This window comes from Tachysurus fulvidraco, chromosome 9 (assembly GCF_022655615.1).
Source record: "Tachysurus fulvidraco isolate hzauxx_2018 chromosome 9, HZAU_PFXX_2.0, whole genome shotgun sequence".
NCBI lineage: Eukaryota > Metazoa > Chordata > Actinopteri > Siluriformes > Bagridae > Tachysurus > Tachysurus fulvidraco.
This window is the reverse complement of record NC_062526.1, coordinates 5,173,745-5,195,056: the sequence shown is the minus strand read 5'-3', so window position 1 is coordinate 5,195,056 and position 21,312 is coordinate 5,173,745. Positions and strand designations below refer to the sequence as shown.

General features: G+C 42.8%; 2 protein-coding genes across 2 annotated transcripts in view; both read right to left on the bottom strand.

Annotated features, from left to right (window-relative positions):
- Positions 1-10: 10 nt before the first annotated feature.
- man1b1b (mannosidase, alpha, class 1B, member 1b) lies at positions 11-18,890 on the bottom strand. Its single transcript, XM_027162818.2, has 14 exons — positions 18,563-18,890; positions 17,698-17,813; positions 17,066-17,174; positions 16,878-16,981; positions 16,285-16,412; positions 15,782-15,855; positions 15,485-15,664; positions 12,784-12,932; positions 12,373-12,561; positions 6,155-6,345; positions 5,159-5,279; positions 4,732-4,926; positions 3,902-4,033; positions 11-2,458 (listed from the first exon to the last, which is right to left on the bottom strand). Exons 2-14 carry the CDS (start codon positions 17,791-17,793, stop codon positions 2,252-2,254), a joined length of 1,875 nt encoding a protein of 624 aa, XP_027018619.1. The 5' UTR covers positions 17,794-17,813; positions 18,563-18,890; the 3' UTR covers positions 11-2,251.
- A 273-nt stretch (positions 18,891-19,163) lies between these two features.
- Positions 19,164-21,312, bottom strand: part of si:dkey-61l1.4 (collagen alpha-1(I) chain) — a 63,436-nt gene continuing 61,287 nt past the window's right edge. Inside the window, exons 65-68 of the mRNA XM_027162710.2 lie at positions 20,833-20,939; positions 20,634-20,711; positions 20,361-20,543; positions 19,164-20,275 (exon numbers count right to left, since the gene is read on the bottom strand). Of these exons, the coding sequence (XP_027018511.2) occupies positions 20,120-20,275; positions 20,361-20,543; positions 20,634-20,711; positions 20,833-20,939 (524 nt within the window). The 3' untranslated portion in view covers positions 19,164-20,119. The remainder of the gene's footprint in view (positions 20,276-20,360; positions 20,544-20,633; positions 20,712-20,832; positions 20,940-21,312) is intronic.

Genomic DNA, 21,312 nt, shown 5'->3' with positions numbered 1-21,312 from the left:
TATCTCTTTCTACAAGTTTTTATAAAAGTTTATTGGCAGTGTTTTTCTTTTACACAACCTCACATTACACACACGACTCTTAAAGCAATCAACCAGTGACAGAAATGACTTCCCACTGAGTTCTCTTCATTTTTTCAACATTAACATCGTCAGTGAACACAAATTTGAATGATTTCATGTCTTTCAGCATCACAACAAAAGGTCTTCTTTTGAACAGCCATGTCTTTGGTCAATCTCTAGAAGAACGATAATAATCAGAATAATAACGATGATAATAATTTAAGAAACTTACACATTCATCACTGGGAAGGGAAAAAAGTGACAGACAAAGCCCTTAATTGTACATGTAATATATACACGTTGGTCATTAATACATTTGTACACATTACTACAAAATGCACATGAGCTGGTTTCATTGATCAGCGGTTTAACTTAATGGAATTGAACCGATCATAAATAAAAAGGAAAAGATTTCTCATGATCTAACACAAATCTTTAAATATTAAATCCAACAGCCATATTCATGTCATTTCAGTACAAAAACATGAGTCTCAAGAATCAAAATAGACTTCAAGATCATTGCTCAGTAAAGATTTAAAAGGCACAAGCTGAACAACACACATGGTTCACAGAGTCCGTGTTTTTCAGTCCTTCTTGGCTCTGAGCTCTGGATCGAACGAAAGCAACAACGGAGACGCGGCGATTAAACCCACGATGGTCCGATGTCCGGCATCGTATGAACGATAAGGTGATGTGTTATCGCAGAGGTTACGTTGGATAAAGGCGACTCTAAAGACACCTGATAAGCAATATTTAAGGAAAAAAAAACAAACTACCAATTTATCATTTTACTAAAAAATAAAAAGTGTTCGGTTTAAAGTTGCTTCCGATGTTGCAAAACACCAGAGAAATCCCTGTAACGCAGGGTTCTAACAGCTATAAACAGCTCCATTCTTTTCCGCACTGCCTTAATAGGAACACAAAAGCAGCTGGAAGACGAAAAGTGCTCCATCCCGAAGACTTAAACGCTGATTGTTCCAAAGCTGCTGACGCTGGCGACGCCTTCCAGAAACGCTAAAACTAAATCTCCACCTCGTTAACAAGTCTCATGTCTGCATATGATAAATCTTCCTCAGATAGATCTAGATTTATAGACCGACTCGGATCAAGTGTGTCCATAGCTACTGTTAAGAAAAACGATGCAGGCTCTCCTTACAGAATTGTGATGTTAGGACAATCGAGAGTCTCCTTTTCCTACATATTCCGGCTCCTTGTCTGTCTAATTTTCATATGGCTTTGAAATGACAACCGAAGGGTTTAAAAGGAAAAAGCAACAACAATTCAGGAGAGTTATTCAAGTCTTTAAATGAATTCCTGGTCCATGTGTTAGGTGTATACTTCTGCCTAGACCCCTGTGCAATGAGCATCAGGTGGCATTATAAAATAAAAGCACGTCTCCTTGGGGAAAATCTTACGACACCAAAACATAACTTTCCTTATATACAGGAATGGCAGTGATCTCTGTGTTCGAGGCAGCAAAGAACGAAATCTAGTATAATATATATTAAAAAAAAAAAAAAAAAAAAGCACACAGAGTTTCCATTTAAAAAACTCAAACGACATGAACGGGGGAAAATAAAATGGTGGTACAGGGCAGATTTGATGGCAAAGGGGAAGGTGGAAAGCCATAAAGTGCTCAAAGTCTATACAAAAGTTCACAGCTTGAAAGTGAATTCAAATCTAGGACTGAATACGACTGCACAGATTTATACGGAAAAAATAACAAGGTGTGTAATCGACAGCGGAATTCGTGCCTGTCTCCGTTTGTCCTGTCTCGTTGTGATCTACAGCGGATCTCTGACGCTTCCACAGAGGAGTTCAGCACGGTCATGCTGGGTTATCTATCACTGATCATCCAGGGCATTAGTTCTCATTCGGCACTAACGAAGATTTACGCGGTTATAAACGAATTACGCTGCTTCGTCCGTCTGTCTTCTGAATGGTTTGTGTATCACGTGACTTCAGTAAACGCTTTTAGAAAATTAAGAGTCCAATTACGAAATGCTTCTTGTTCCCCAAATAGGAAAAAGAAACAAGGCAGTTTAGATATCAAAGGAACTGAGAAGTCTTTCTGTAAAACCCTGAGAGAAATGTGTGTGTATATGAGAGAGAGACAGTGAGAGACAGTGAGAGAGAGACAGTGAGAGAGAGAGAGAGAGAGAGAGAGAGAGAGAGAGAGAGACTGTGTCCGTCACTTAGCCTTTGGCCATATGGGCAAAGGATGGGCCTCTGTGTTAAAGATGTACGTGTCCAGGTTAATAAGGTCCGAGTTGTCTGAAAACAGCAGGTAGAAGTATTTGAGCGTCTCGCCCAGGAAGAAGCTCTCCATCTTGTCCCGTGGACTGGGAGACTTCGGGTCTCGCACGTTATTGATGGAGGTGTAACCACCAGTCTCCACCTGAGAACAGGAGCTACAGTCAGAAATGCACTGATAATAAACTGATATTTATAATAGAAATCTCTGACATACTGGGGGTTCCGCATTACAGAGTTAAAGCACATTTCAACATTGTTTACAGACCATAATGCGCCTGAGCAAGGAAGAATGAACTCGTTCTGTTCATAGGTTATTTTTACTGAGTACTGAGAAAAATTACTCTATACATAAAAACTTTTTTTTTTTGCTTTACCCGATAATCCTGGACTTACAGGACACCTTGTATAGAAAGAAATATTAAATGTGTAATAATCCTTTTTGCACATATATAGTTCGTTTGAGTTTTTTTTTTTAACTTTCCATCCCTTTCTGTTATTGAAATTGCTTTATATTCCTCTTAACATTATAAGTAATGGTTATAAGCAGTGTTGGGCAATAACGTGTTACTGTAACGCAGTTACGTTTGACAGTAACTAATACTCTAATGCATTAGTTTTTAAATAAAGTAACTCTGTTTGCGTTACCATATGGTGCGTTTGTCTGTTACTTTTTTACATTCATTTATTAAGGCTGAAGTGTAGCCTACAGACTAACCTGTTTACAGCAGCGACACATTGTAGGATTGGTGGATGCCCAACCTGTAAACACGAAGACGCCGCACTGCGGGTGTGTTTCCGTTTATTCAGGCATGTGCGGCAGTAATGGCGAGTCAAAGTGAGAGCAAGACCAGTTTCTCAAAGTGGATATATGCTCATTATTTCACTTTAGTTGGGCATTAAGGCAAAAACCTTTTAGTCAAATGTAAGCTGTGTCTTTCGGTTTCGAAGGTCCTATCCATTAACGAGAACATTAAAGAACTTTCTTTAAAAAAGTAACTAAATGCTTACTTTTAACAGTAATGCGTTACTTTTTGGTGCAAGTAATCAACAAAGTAATTGAGTTACTTTTTGAATGAAAACTGTACAAATCACACACCCCAATTTGAGAACCATGATTATAGTATTTTCAAAAATAATGACTAATAAAATAAAGAATAATGCTGTTCTTTTGGCACTGAAAGTTAGCTTCAGTAATATTTTCCAAAAAAAATAATATAAAAATAAAAATATATAAATCAGTGGGCTGTAAAAGATCAGCTCAATGTTTACACGAAAGGAGAAAAAGTGTTAAGTCAAACCATCTGAAACATTTCGAGTAGATGTGTGCCAGAGAAACTGGAGCCAGGCTCACACACACACACACACACACACACACACACACACACACACACACACACACACACACACACACACACACACACACACACACACACACACACACACACACACACTCTCTCTCTCTCTACGCTCTGGCTGCCAGCCAACACCAGTGTGAAACTGGAGTCGGAGTCTTTAATAGTGTACTGTGTATTTAAAAAAAAACAAAAAAAAAAAAAAACACGTTTGGCTCTTTTTTCCTTCCTACCCTGGTGTATTTATTGAAGCTTTTAAAGATCTCCCATCCCCAGCTCTGATACTTCTTGTCCTTGGTGAGCCGGTACAGATAGAAGAGGCTTTCCACGGTTTCAGGCCGTAACAGGTTGTGTCTGTCTGCAAGCTGTGTGTGTGGACAAAAATAACAATCCAGTCAATAACAGCCAGGTAAAATCTAACAGCAGCTCTGACAACTACAGACCGAATCTATCTCATTTTACAATTCTAATCAGATATCTAGACAGAGCAGAAGAGTACTTCTTATTGCTCCTTATACTTTCTGCTATAAATAAGAACAAACGTCTGTCTGTGTGTAAAAACACATTAAAAGTAGTAGTGACACAGAGGAACTACCTGAAACATGCACTACAGCTGCATACGCCTTGCACCCGCACATGCAATTTATTCCTAAACAGCAACACAATATCCATATTCGTATACACTTTTGTATGTATGATTTATTTCTTTTTCCTCTGTTCTACACAGCTATTTCCATTTAATTATTTATTATTTATTTTTACAAACACGGTCATAAAAAGCATTTGGCTGTATGTCGTACAGAGTGTGACTGTGTATGTGACAAACACAATTTTTTATGAATTTACTGTGAATTTCGGTTTCACTTTCAAGTCCAGATATAGATCAGGTTTCATGTCCTATTAAGCAGAAGTAAGTAGAAATAAACCCCTACGATCAGCTCAGTTGAATCAGAACATGGAATTAAACATACGTATGTTCTTCATCCTGGATATCTTCACTGCTGCAATTATGATATTGTTGGTTGTGTATATTTTAGTACTTTAAGCTGTAAATTAAGCTCACTTTAACGTCCACATCCTGTGTGCTGCCTGGCTGCATGTTGAAGTGTACGATCTCAGGACTCAGGCCCGTCTCCATCTGTGCGTACATCTGGTAGCAGGTCTCCATCAGCTCTTGGGCCAGCTCCATGTGCTCGGTGGGCAGGCCATGGTGTGCCCCCAGGGCCAGCGTGCCAGGCAGGAAGCACACTAAATGATCCTGAACGAAAGAAGAGAACAAAGACACAATAAACGCTCTATTCAATGCAGCTTCTCTGGGAGGCCTCTTTGATCTCGTGTTTAGTGACTTTTTTTCTTCTTCCATTAATCGCAACTGAAATGGGCTGTAAAGACCTCAGAGGGTAACACGAGTCTGACTCGGAGGGGAACGTCTAAAATTAGAAACTTCATTTATGTTTGGATTTGCCTTCAACCAGCAGAGTCTCATTTACCATCTTGGAGCTGAAGCGTCCGTGAGACAGCTCTCCTACAAATGTAAGGCCAAGAGGAGAAGACTTCTTCAGCAGGTTCTTTTTAATCCCCTCCACCGCCTGCATGTAATCCTCAAACAACCTGGAGACAAAAACAACAACGTAAACATGCCAGTGTCTGACAGCTCGCTTTCATTCTCAGGACGATGTTGCAGGGTTGGACGGGATGCCGACACTGAAAAGGCACCGAGGCGCAGACTAAAAATAATACACTGGAATTTAAAGCAAAAAATAAAATAAAATAAATAAATAAAAATACCAAGGATATTTTTGCCAAAGGAAGGCTGCAGATGGTTGAATAGTAAGACACAATTCATGTGCACACACCTAACGCAGCCTCCCGACAGGCTCTCTGTAATGCGTGGGTGGTCTTTTTTTTTTTTTTTTTTAAACAGAATAAATTAAATGGAAACTAACTCTGCTAAATTAAAAATACTAACCCCCCCACACACACACACTTCCTATTTTCCATGATTCATAAGCTGCACCACTGGCAAGATACGAAAGCTTAGTCTGAGATAAGGTTGTGCAAACAAACCTGTAATATAAATGCATTTACTCTGAAACACATCTGCACCTGAAGATTAAGCCACGCTCACTCACCTAGCTATGAATATTTAAAGTGTTATCTCTCTCTCTCTCTCTCTCTCTCTCTCTCTCTCACACACACACACAAACACCCACACACCCTCAGGGAAAGCGTTACCCAACAGCAGGGTAAAGAGGCCCCATGCAGTTTAATCACACTGAAATGTCGAGAGTTAGATGAGTGCTGAGCGCATCAAACACTACGAGGGAATGAGAGCTGTCGACTCTGAGCAGGTTGCATAATCCAGATTTATGGTACCTGCTGAGAACGAACACACACACACACACACACACACACACACACACACACACACACACACACACACACGCACGCACAGGCGCGCGCACACCCACACTGAGCTGACTCACTCAGTCTCCGTCTTGCCTCCCTGGATCCACTGCTTGAGCAGATATTCATAATAGCTGTCGGCTCGAGCGCCCAACGTGTACACGCCCAGGTGGGTGAACTGCCCGCTATTGGTGTTGATGAACATGGGCACGAGGCCATCGTGCTTTCCTTCCAGTTTGTGCACCTGCCTCATTACCTCCATCACAGCAGCCTAGAGAGAGAAAGAAAAGGAATAATGTCCAATTCTATTTAGATGTAAACACACAACACAACTATGACATGATCAAAGCCACAGCAATCACACGGGTTCTTCATCCTGAGGTTTGGTGTGAACATCATCTGAAGCTCCTGATGTGTTTCTGCCAGACTGTTTGCACTGTGCTGATTTTATTTATTCATTTTCTTGTTTTTAATAATAATTAGATTTATAAATAAATGCAAACTCATTTAACTGAGTATTGTTCCTTAAAATATAATTATATCAATTTTAGAATAATGATGTTTTAAAAATGTACTTTAAAAATGCGCATACACATACACACACCATCCATACATCCTCACACACACACACACACACCATCCATGCATCCCCATACACACACACACACACACACACACACACACACACACACACCAACCGGACATCCCCACACACACACACACACACACACACACACACACACACACACACACACACACACACACACACCATCCATACATCCCCATACACACACACACACACACCATCCATACATCCCCACACACACACACACACACACACACACACACACACACACACACACCATCCCGGCATCCCCATACACCCACCCACACACACACACACACAACACACCATCCGTACAATCCCCACACACACCATCACCACACCACCACACCACACACCACACACCCCACCAACCATCCGTACATCCCCGACACACACTACCACACACCCACCCACACCCTCCGTACATCCACCACACACACACACACAACCACACATCACAACACCGACCATCCTTCCATCCCCCCCACACAGACACACACAGACCATCCGTACATCCCCCCCCCACACACACACACCATCCGTACATCCCCCCCCCACACACACACACATCCGTACATCCCCCCCCATACACACACACACCATCCATACATCCCCATACACACACACACCATCCATACATCCCCATACACACACACACACCATCCATACATCCCCATACACACACACACACCATCCATACATCCCCATACACACACACACACCATCCATACATCCCCATACACACACACACACCATCCATACATCCCCATACACACACACACACCATCCATACATCCCCATACACACACACACCCACACACACACCATCCATGCATCCATCCCCATACACACACACACACCATCCATGCATCCCCATACACACACACACACACACACACACCATCCATGCATCCCCATACACACACACACACACCATCCATGCATCCCCATACACACACACACACACACACACCATCCATGCATCCCCATACACACACACACACCATCCATGCATCCCCATACACACACACACACACCATCCATGCATCCCCATACACACACACACACACACACACACCCCATCCATACATCCCCATACACACACACACCATCCATGCATCCCCATACACACACACACACACACACACCATCCGTACATCCCCATACACACACACACACCATCCGTACATCCCCATACACACACACACACCATCCGTACATCCCCATACACACACACACACACCATCCATACATCCCCATACACACACACACCATCCATACATCCCCATACACACACACACCATCCATACATCCCCATACACACACACACACCATCCATACATCCCCACACACACACCATCCATACATCCCCACACACACACACACACACCATCCATACATCCCCACACACACACACACACCATCCATACATCCCCACACACACACACACACCATCCATACATCCCCACACACACACACACACCATCCATACATCCCCACACACACACACACACCATCCATACATCCCCACACACACACACACCATCCATACATCCCCACACACACACACACCATCCATACATCCCCACACACACACACACCATCCATACATCCCCACACACACACACACACCATCCATACATCCCCCCACACACACACACACCATCCTTACATCCCAAGACACACAGCCCCATACACACACCAGCCTAACATCCCAATACACACACACCATCCTTAAATCCACACACACACACACACCATCCATACATCCCCATACACACACACACACCATCCATACATCCCCATACACACACACACACACCATCCATACATCCCCATACACACACACACACACACACACACCATCCATGCATCCCCATACACACACACACACACACACACACACACACACACCATCCATACATCCCCATACACACACACACACCATCCATACATCCCCATACACACACACACACACCATCCATGCATCCCCATACACACACACACACCACACGACAGCACACACACACAACCACATCCCCAGACACACACACACAACACAACACCCAGGACACACAGAAACACACACACATACAGACATAACAGCCATACAAACACAAAACACACCAGCAAGACACAAACACACATCACACCACAGACAGCCCAGACACAAAACACACCAGCCAGACATCCACAGACACACACACACACAAACCATCAAGCACCACAGGCACATCCAACACACCATACACAAACAACACACACACCAAGAAACCAGCCATACACACCCACACACAAACACACATGCCAGCATCCCCCATACACACACACACACACCATCCTTACATCCCCAGACACACACACACACACACATCCATGCATCCCCCATACACACAACACACACACACACACCACACACACACACACACACACACACCATCCATGCATCCCATACACACACACACACACAACACACACCACACACATCCATGCATCCCCATACACACACACACACACCATCCATGCATCCCCATACCACACACCAGCACTGACATCCCAAGACACACAGCCCCAGACACAACCAGCCGGACAGCCAAGACACAACAGCCCCGACACACACCAGCCGGACAGCCACAGACACACAGCCCAGACACACACCAGCCGGCCAGCCAAGACACACAGCCCCAGACACACACCAGCCGGACAGCCCACGGACACACAGCCCCAGACACACACACCAGCGGACGCCCAAGAACACACAGCCCAGACACAGACACCAGCCGCAGCCCAAGACACACAGCCCCAGACACACCACCAGCCCGGACAGCCCACGACACACAGCCCCACAGACACACACACCAGCCCGGACAGCCACGACACCACAGCCCCAGAAAAAAAAAAGCAACGGACAGATAAAAGAAAAAATTACACATAAAAAAAAAAAAGAAGGAAATAAAATAAAAACATCAAAAGAAAAAAAAAGTAATTAAAGAAAAAGAAAAAAAAGAAACATAAAACAACATAATGACAGAAAAGAAAAAAAAGAACACAATGAAAAAAAAAATAAGGAAAGCAAAAGAAAAACAGTAAAAAGACAAAAAAAAGAGGATATGAAATAAAAAAAAAAAAAGGATAAAAAAAAGAAGCGGAAAGGAAAAAGAAAAAAAGCAACAAGAAAAAAAAAGAATGAAAGAAAAGAAAAAAAAAGAAAAAGGAAACAAAACAGAACGGAAAGACAAATACAAAAAATAAAAAGAAAAAAAAAAAGCATGAAAGAAAAGAAAAAAAAAAGAAAAGAAAAAAAACAGAAAAAAGTAAAAACACCAGACAGGACATCCCACACAAAAAAAAAAAGACAGGAAACAGAAAAAAAAAAACAAAAAGACAGAAATACAAACAACAAAAACCAAACCAAAAGAAATAATACCCACAACAAAAAAAAAAACAAAGCAAAGAAGGCAAAAAAAAACAAAACAGGCAGACATCCCCACACACAACACACACACAGACAGACAGCAACACACACACACACACAGGCAGGACAGCCCCACACACACACACACACAGCCAGACAGCCCACACACACACACACACAGCAGGAAAGCCCACACACACACACACACCAGCCAGACAGCCCAACACACACAACACACCAGCCAGACAGCCCCACACACACACACACACACCAAGCAGACAGCACCACACACACACACACACAACACACAGCGACAGCACACACCACACCACACCTCCACACACACACGACAGAAAGCACCACACACACACACACAGGCAGACAGCCCCACACACACACACACACCAGAACAGACAGCCCCACACACAACACAGCCAGCAAACAGCACCACACACACACACACACCACAGACAGGCCAGACAGCCACACAGGCAGCACACACACACACACAGCCAGACAGCCCCACCACACCACAAACACAGCCAGACAGCACACACACAGACACACACACACACAGCCAGACAGCCCCATCACACACACACACAGCCAGACAGCGCCCACACACAGCCAGACACACACCAGCACAGCAGCCCCGCACACAGCACACACACACAGCCGGACAGCCAGACACAAGCCCCAGACACACACCCAGCCGGACATCCCAATACACACATCCCCATACACACACCATCCTTACATCCCAATACACACATCCCCATACACACACCATCCTTACATCCCAATACACACATCCCCATACACACACACCATCCTTACATCCCAATACACACATCCCCATACACACACACCATCCTTACATCCCAATACACACATCCCCATACACACACACCATCCTTACATCCCAATACACACATCCCCATACACACACCATCCTTACATCCCAATACACACATCCCCATACACACACCATCCTTACATCCCAATACACACATCCCCATACACACACACCAGCCGGAGAGCCCAAGACACACAAGCCCCAGACACACACACCAGCCGGACAGCCCAAGACACACAGCCCAGACAACACAGCCGGACAGCCCAAGACACACAGCCCCAGGACACACACACCATCCGGACAGCCCAAGAAACAGCCCCAGACACACACCACAGCCGGACAGCCCAAGTACACACAGCCCCAGAACACACACAAGCCGGACAGCCCGAAACACACAGCCCTGACACACACCAGCCGACAGCCCAAGACACACAGCCCCAGCACACCACACCAGCCGTACAGACCCCAAGACACACAGCCCAAGACACACACCCGGACAGCCCAAGACAACATCACCAGTACAGACAAAGAACACAGCAACAGACACAAAAGACGACAGCACAACAGCCCCACACACAACAACCAGCCAGAAAACAGACACACACACACCAGCCAACAGCCCCACACACACAACAGCCAGACAGCCCCACACACACACAGAAACACACACACCAGACAAGACACACAACACACACACACACAGCACATGTAACACAACACACACTCCACACACCAGAATACCCCACACACCACACACAACACCAGACACACCCACAACAAACACAAACACCAGCCAGACACCCACAACACAAAACACCAGCCAGAATAGCCCCACACACTAACACACACACAAACAGCCAGACAGCCCCAACACACAACACAATAAGCCAAACAACACAACACACAATACACAAACACACACCAGTCACAGAAATGCCCACACAAACACAAACACAGCCAGAAAGCCCCACACACAACACACACCACACAGAAGCCACACACACACAACACACAAAAAGCATATACACACAACACAAACAACCACAGACAGCACAACACAACACACACACAGCCAGACAGCCACACACACACCATAGACAGACAGCCCACACAACACAGCAAACAGCACCACACAACACAAACAAACACCATACATAACCCAACACAACAACACCAAAAATCAGACACACAAACAAACACACACAAAGAAATCACACACAACACACACCACACATACATCCCCCACACACAAACACAACACCATCCATACATCCCCACACACACACACACACCATCCATACATCCCCACACACACACACACACACCATCCATACATCCCCACACACACACACACACACCATCCATACATCCCCACACACACACACACACACACGTCCCACCCATACATCCACCCACACACCTGGTATTTGGGGTCTCCAGTGAGTCGGCTCAGCTCACGGAACTCCAGCTGGATGGAGGTCACCTCGGCAACCGTGCTATCGGAGGTCCAGCGTGGTGGACGAGCCACACCGCTCCCGATGTTCACGTCCGAGTACGGGATCTTCGAAGGTGTATTGAAGGCGGGCATCAACCTTGAGCCGATGTCTTTCTGCATGATCGTGTACGGCAAACACCGATGGCATTAACAGACTGAGATCAGAAGCGTTGTTTTTTTTTTTTAATTCCACAAGCTGACACTTAGCTAAGAGGAGGAATGGAACCCGAACATGTGCTAACAGAAGGAGTGGAGGAGGCACCTGATAATGTGATAAACATACGACTGACTTTCACTCTCTCTCCCTCTTTCACACACTCACACACACACACTCACAGCTTTCTCCAGGAACAATGAGTCACCGGTCAGATGGTAAGTGCTGAGCAGGCTGCCCAATATGCGGATGGTGCTCTCGAACAGGTTCACGTCCACGTTTTTCCCAAAGGACAGCTGTGTGGCCACCCACTGCCTGGCATCATCAAACTCTGAAAGAAGATGAGAATTTAGCTGAGGACAGATACGAGATTTTGTGTGTTTGTTCAAATACAACTCCAAAATGTACGACTATGACAGTTTACACACACAACGCTTTTCACAACAACTCTTTTTCACACACGAAAACGGTCTGCGAAACAACTGTCAAAAAATACGTCATCACGTTCACAGGCATTACTATCCGAGGGAAGATGAATCGATTCCACGAAGTGCGCATTCGCCCCCGCCCTCTTTTAAACCACGGGTGCCGAAATGGCGGATCAGCAGCCAAGCGCTCACTCAACGTCAGTGTTGTATAAAGTACCAGAAAGCAATACTTGAGTAAAAGTACAAGTATCATACTAGAAAAAGACTTTGGTAGAAGTGAAAGTCACCTAGAATATTACTCAAGTAAAAGTCTTAAAGTATCTGATATTTACTGTACTTAAATATCAAAAGTAATTTTCTGATATTTAATGTACTTAAGTATTTGAAGTAAAAGTAAAAAGTTAAATTTCAGTGATTTTCGGTAGGCATAAGCTCAGGGGCGGTTCTAGGGTTTCATCTTTAGGGGTTTTAGCCCTCAGTGAGAATTAAAAACAAGAAGAGTTTTATATTATATATTAGCTATATGACTACATAGTAAGCCAAAAGTTATGGTATTATTAAATGGCAAAAGTGGACACCAACATTTTATGCATGATGTAATGATGCCAGTCTTGAATCAAATCAGTTCATGTATGTGTGCATTCTCTACAAACAGTGTGTCCCATGAATGCAGTCATTAATAAACTAATATTCACAAAGACCAAATCAGTAAATGTTATATTTATTTAGTATTGTATGGATTGTTTGCATTAATATTTTGTTTGTGCTACAACTCTGGTAATAAGAATAGTGAAATTTCACTGCTTTTGGTTGCCGTATTCGCAGCTTTCCGATTAACGTTATACATTAACGCCTCCAGCTCTGACTGCGCGTGCACGCTGCGCGTACCTGTGCTTCTCCGTACAGCGTGCGGAGGGTAATGCAATCTAGGAGCAGTGATTCACCAAACCTCCCTTATTGCAGTCACACACATTTCTTCTGATTCTATTTTGTAGTAACGAAGATGCTTAGTGGAAATATAACGGAGTAAAAGTATACATTTTATCTAGGAAATGTAGTGGAGTAAAAGTGAAAGTTGACATAAATTTAAATAGTGTAGTAAAGTACAGATACGTGACATTTCTACTTAAGTACGGTAACGAAGTGTTTTTACTCCGTTACATTACAACACTGCTCATCGTCTCAGGTAAGTTGTTTTTTCCTTCCAAATTCGGACATGTTTAGGGGTTAGTTATCACTAATAACAGAGAGGAGTAATATTACAGAGATAGGTTAACTATAGTAAGTAAGATTAGCTCTCAGAGTAAGGTTACATTAAAGAATACAGCTGTTTAGGAGGTCATCACTGCAGTCTGTAGTGTGATGAGATAGGCCTACATAAAAGAATTAGCAATTTTAAGTGTTAACTTACTAACAGCTGTGTACATGCACTGGAATACACAGGTCATGCAATGTGTGTTCACTGCTAAAGTCATATTTTATTGTTTATCAGGTTCCATTAGGTGACATCTTGCACTCAGCCCAGAATCTGGTGTCGATGTTGACCAACACCTTAAGTGTTGGACAACAGAAAACGGGGAACTAGTCCAATATCAGTGGACAGTCAGCACAAGTAAGAAGGTCCAAGTCAAATGGGCAGTCTGTGCAGCAAGAAATGGATAGGTGTGAGGTGTGTGTGTGTGTGTGTGTCTTTTATGTAGGCCTATCTCATCACGCTACAGACTGCAGTGATGACCTCCTAAACAGCTGTATTCTTTAATGTAACCTTACTCTGAGAGCTAATCTTACTTACTATAGTTAACCTATATCTGTAATATTACTCCTCTCTGTTATTAGTGATAACTAACCTTTAAACATGTCCGAATTTGGAAGGAAAAAACGACTTACTCGAGACGAGGAGTGAGCGCTTGGCTGCTGATCCGGCATTTCGGCGCCCGTGGTTTAAAAGAGGGCGGGGTGCATGCGCACTTCGTGGAATCGATTCATCTTCCCTCGGATAGTAATGCCAGTGAACGTGATGACGTATTTTTGACAGTTGTTTCGCAGACCGTTTTCGTGTGTGAAAAAGAGGTGTTGTGGAAACAAGCGTTGTGTGTGTAAACTGTCATAGTCGTACATTTTGGAGTTGTATTTGAACAAACACACAAAATCTCGTATCTGTAAACTGTCGTGGCCGTAAATTTTGGGATACAACTCCGCAAAATTAAAATTTACACACAAATGCTTTAAATTAAGTACGATTATTATTGATTCCATAGGAACCCAGGTAATATCATACATCACATATCATTTCATATATACGATTATCGTGTAACATTCAGAATGAAAAAATGTAGGTGAATTCATGAAAAGCCATGAAAAGCCATGTGATGTCAGAGTAGTAGAAGACCACACCCATATAAGAAATCCAAGCAAACCTGTTCGTTGCCAAGACGTCACCTTTTAAAGATCTCACCTTTTTTCAGTCCCAAGATCCACATCGTGTCCAATGCATCAATAAGAGTTAGCCCCAGCCCAAACCATTCACTGTAAGATTTAGAAATGGGTTTGAGCTCATCGTGACCCCAGGCGAAGTCTGTGTAGCCTTTCCAGGCATGTCGGAAAGCCTCTCTCACTGCCTCTAGCCTGCTTGCCACTGGAAAGCAAAAAAGGAGAATATCTTTGCAAAATGTCACACTGTAAACAGTCTGTTTCTGCTCTGGCAGCTTTCAAAATATTTACAACAGAGGAAGTGAAGAGCACAAGCACTGACCTACGGTCGAGTCCTCCACCTCTCTTTTCTCAGCATCTGTGCCTTTGTCCTTTTTATGCACAGGGCCAAGCCGACTAAACATAAACAACGGATCGACCGGCATCATAAAAAATAGAAATGACATTCTATCCAGAAATACATCTAAAATGATGTTAAGCTAATTTTTTTAAGAGATCATATCTGGGATATTAATTCCGTTAATGTAGTAGATAGAGTGTGGTGTTTTCCCCCCACACATATTTTAGTCAAGTGACTATCATCAGTCTCATCCTACACCATCCAGTACAGTGGAATAGTTGTAGTCATAAATATTTGGCATACAGTTAAACATTTTAAATCTTTATTGATATAAATTCAACATCTGCCCCTGAGTCTGCATTACAGCTGAGCTTCAGTTTTTTTCCTCAGTTCTGCTCAATCAATCAATCAATCAATAAATAAATAAATAAATGAATAAATAAATAAATAAATTTGTGAACAATTCCAGTTCTGAGCTGTCTGACCTGATTAGAGACTTAGTCCCATCCTCCACCACTGTCTTTCTCTCTGCTTTCTGCGGCTCGGAGGCGTTTACTTTATTCTGGACACGGTTCTGCAGGACAGGTGGCCCTCGCTTACGAGAGCCCTTTCTCTGGTAAAGAAGAGTGAGTGCACAGGTTCACACCACTTTGGTTTCTTAAACAGGAACATAAAACATGTCTCTATTTTACAATTTATTAACATAATTGTGGAATTTTTGCACAATATACAAAACTACTGTTATGTATTTCTTTTTAAGATAACACAAAAGTTTGTATCCCCACTGACATTCTCTAGTCATGTCAGCCATGTCTAGCTAGGTTCAAAGTCTAAAGCAGTTTGCCATGAGCTGTCAATTTAAAAGTAATCAAACATTGATTAAATTGCAATATCAAAAGCAAATAGAAAGAAAGAAAGAAAAACAAAAAGACCAATAATGGGATTTTATTTGTCATTTTTTAAAATGAGGATCTACATACTTTTGCACCGCTCTTTCTCTAAAACTGTAAATTAGATTAATCATCAAACAATTAATAAGTTTTTTTTAATCATCGCTCTCTAATTGGCTCACACTAACCTCTGAAGGGGGCTCAGGCAGAACAGCTTTCCCTCCACCGTTCATCTCGATACGTGACTGCATCCCATCGCCATCTCTCTTTATTTCTACTGTGTCTGACTGAGCTGAAAGAAGCGAAGGCATCAATGATATGACGAACCAGATCTTTCTACTTCTAAGCGGAGTAAGCTTAATAAAGCCATGCGTACCTCCCCGATGTGTCAAGAGACCGGGATATATGACGATCGCACTGATCAGAAGCAGAACCAGAACAAACAGGATAAGGCTGCGCTGCAAGCTGGGCAACTGCTTCCATTTCTGCACGAACATGCAAAACAAGATAAGGAGTGAGAGCAAGATGCAAAACAGTTGGATTAAATTTCACTTGAATAAATTAAACAAATGTTGCACAAGCCCCAGATAACGAACAAATATCTGTGAGCCAATGCAAGTGTACATGTAAGCAGTTAAACAGCTGGAACCAAATTCCTTGTGTGTGTTAACACACTTGGCCAATACACCCGATTCTGAATCTGGGGGCATAGAAGAACGGTGGGGCATAGAAGCCTTTATTATCGCCACATATACATTACAGCACAGTGAAATTCTTTTCTTCAAATACCCCAACTGAGGAGGTTGGGGTCAGAGTGCAGGGGCAGCTATGATACAGCACCCCTGAAGCAGGGAGGGTTGAGGGCCTTTCTCAAGGGCCCAGCAGTGGCAGCTTGGCTGTGCTGGGCCTTGAACCTCTGGTCCTCCGATCAACAACCCAGTTGACTTAACCACCGCCATTCTGATTCTAAATGTTAATATTTCATATCTAATGGGAATGTAATCTCACCCTCCAGTAGGACTGCTTGCGCTGTTTGCCGTTTGTATAAGCCCCACTTCCATCTACTGCTACAGACACAAAATCCTTTCTGGCTGGTGCAATCATGTCTCTAGGTCTCTACGACCCTGAAGAAAGAATACAGATAAGGCTGTAAGGGACAAAACTAAATGAGGACAACCCTGGTATGAAAACAGTTCACCACACACACAGACACACACACACACACACAGACACACACACAGACACACACACACACAGACACAGACACACACAGACACACACACACACAGACACAGACACACACAGACACACACACACAGACACACACACACAGACACACACACAGACACACACACAGACACACACACAGACACACACACAGACACACACACAGACACAGACACACACAGACACAGACACACACAGACACAGACACACACAGACACAGACACACACAGACACACACACACAGACACAGTCCACAGATGTGTGTCTGTAGGAGGACAGTAAAAAGCTGCAGATTCATGGGGAGGAACTGAGAGTTATTGGACAGACAGCTTCAGCTTCAATGATGTTAGTGACCCCCAGGGGGAGAAACATGACACACTGATCTGCACCCAAGGCATTTAACAAGTGTTATACGTACATATATTGTTCACAGAATAAACAAACAGATCAAGTCTATCCTGATCTCTTCCTATCGTTCAGGAGACGAATAAAAGCTCAGTTCACAACAATATACACAAACACAACCTGCTGACAATCAACTTTTCCACAAAAAAAGTAGGCATAAAGTACGTACTTATAACATGACATGCTGTAAATCTAGGATTTACTTTTGTATTCGCTGAAAAAAATAAAAATAGAAATTTACCTTTCTAAGTAGACGCTTCTACGATAGAGTTTCGCCGGACCAGTGCACTCCCGTTAGGCTTACGTTCTTACGCAAGTCCGAGGCATGACAGTGGCCTATTCCGCTGCGACCGTTTCCAACATCCACCCGGGAGATTTATAACCACAGTGTGATTTGTACCGACCTCAATAAGAGTGGTCACATCTTTTCAAAACAAATTATACACCTGTTAAGCCATTTCACAGAACTCTTCGTTAGCCGACGTGGCTTTAACTCCATGTAATTATGAACCTGTAGCTTTCCAGCCGTTGACACATCTCGTGAACCTGCTGTTGTCACGAGTGGCTTGGTTACAAATACCCAAGGAGGCGGAGCCACACCCACGACCAATCAGAAACCGGTATCCGAATCCCAACTAGGTCCCTTCTTTCGTGCACTTCAACTTGTATTAAAACCCCTTTGTGCTCAGACTACCTAGTGCACTTATGTAAAAAGTATGACACGATTTGGAATTCGGCCTCAGAATATTTCCATAACAATACTGACTGGACTAAAATGGCTAGACAATTGTTGCATTTCTTTTAGCCAGATGCATTTTTTTTTAAATAAATAAGATCCAGGATCAGACACAGAAAGAACTGTTTATTACATTGCATTGAATATGTAAATATCTTGTCATAATGTCATCAATTCAATGACCAGCATATAAATTATCATATTTTGAACATTATGATCTTTGAACATATCTAAAGAGAAAAAACAAAACAAAACAAAGGACCTGAACAAAAAAACACATCAGACAACAGCACCAAAATAAATTTTACATGAAAAATTGCTTGCTGCATACACGTTCACGTCTGAAATAATTAATATACGTAAACCCGATATTTTCGACCCCTTATTTGTGTCCTGTGACACTACAATGCAACAGTCACACAATTAGTGTCATATATTTGTTTCATTTGTATGCCAGCCTCCCATCCTACATCTTAAACTTCAGCTAAGATCACAGTGCGTTTGGTCGTAAGTTGCGTCAACCTGGAATAAGAGTGCATCTTTGAGCAAACTAGGTGAATGTACAGTATCAATAGCTAGACAAGAAACCTGGATGATGACATGTAGTAAAACATGAGCATGATATAAATAAGAAGCGCTGATTTAAAACAAAGAGCATTGTAAACACCGTACAACAAAAACAAAACAGTTCATTTCAACAACGTGTGCAGCAAAGTATCAGTGCCACTTGGCAAGCTTGGTAAACTAAAAGGTAAAAGAAAGTGGAAAGTGTAAGCTGGTTCATTTTTCTCATTGTTAGGAAAACAACAACGTCCAGTATGTCTAGAGCTTGAAGAAATGCTTCTCTCCTTTTGCTTGCAAATTTGGCTGTGTTTAGCGAGGGACCAATTACCACCAGCTTAGCAGTCAGCAGTCTGTAGGGAATGTATGTGTGAGTGTATGTGTGAGTGTGTGTGTGTGTGTGTGTGTGTGTGTGTGTGTGTGTGTGTGTGTGTGTGTGTGTGTGTGTGTGTGTGTGTGTGTGTGTGTGTGCGTGCATGCGTGCGTGTCTTCTGGAGGTCTCTAGCTGAAACACACAGGTCCGACAGTAAATCCAAAGTCTTCTGCAAGGTCACTATGGCCAAACAACGCCAAGTCTCTGATCGGCAAAAGCTCCAGGTCTTCGGTTTCAAACTGGAACACTGAATCTTGAGCTCTTGTATTCAACTCCTCTATTGCCTGCAATTAAAAGTTCATGATTAATGAGCAATATCAAGGCAGGAAGTCAAGTATATTGACAGGAAACATGCGAAAAGAAGCATACCACACAATCTCTGAACGTCCCCAAGAAACTCTGCCTCCGAGAATCAGCAAGAAATTTGATTTCTCTCTCACTTGATCCCTGCCTGCTCCCTTGCCCGCAGGAGAAGGTAATGTTCTGTGTAACCTGCTTGCTGTTTAGACGCAGGAACCTCATCTGCACCACGCTGGTTTCAGTATACTCAAACTTCAGAAACAGAGAATAAAAGAGATCAAAACATAAAAAAAACAAGTCTGGAAAAGGTAATAGATCCCCTGAGCTTTGTGTGCAGCAAACCTGAAAGCCTTGCTCTGTCCTGCTCAGCCAAGTGAAAGAATCCTCCTGTGAGTCTTTTAGCCAGGCTTTCACTGGGACCTGCAGCACATGGATACGTATTAGTTTCCTAAATACATGAGGTGTTTTAAAAAAAGTCACAGCAACCTTTTAGGACTAGAAATAAGACCTGAGAGAGAGAGGAATGAGCTGTAAGCTTTACCTGTGCCTGGAGTGGAGAAAGACACGTCTGACCTCCTAAAGTGAAGCTGCAGTAGACTAGAAAAGCATCAGCAGGATTGCCTTGGTTTGGATCGATATAATACATTCCTGTACCAAACACACCATTACACAATGTTTATCAAATGCTGAAAATTCATTTTGAATGACAGAAGCCCGTTAAAATAATTACAGCTTATAAGAAATGCAGCAAAGTTAAAGTATTGTTACTTTTTTTTCTCCAGCGTAGTCCAAAATGATTTATTCCTCATACTACAACAATTACTAAATTAATTATTACATTCTTTTTTCTTAAAATTTTTTTTTATCCATTTATAGTTACATTTGAATTTACATTCAGATTTATCTATTTATAAACAACAAAGTTCAGCATCCCATAGAAAGCTGTTGCAGGTTTATCCCTGTTACCAAGCTCTCATTACAAAATGTCTCATTGATACTCAAGATCTAAAACTCCACATTT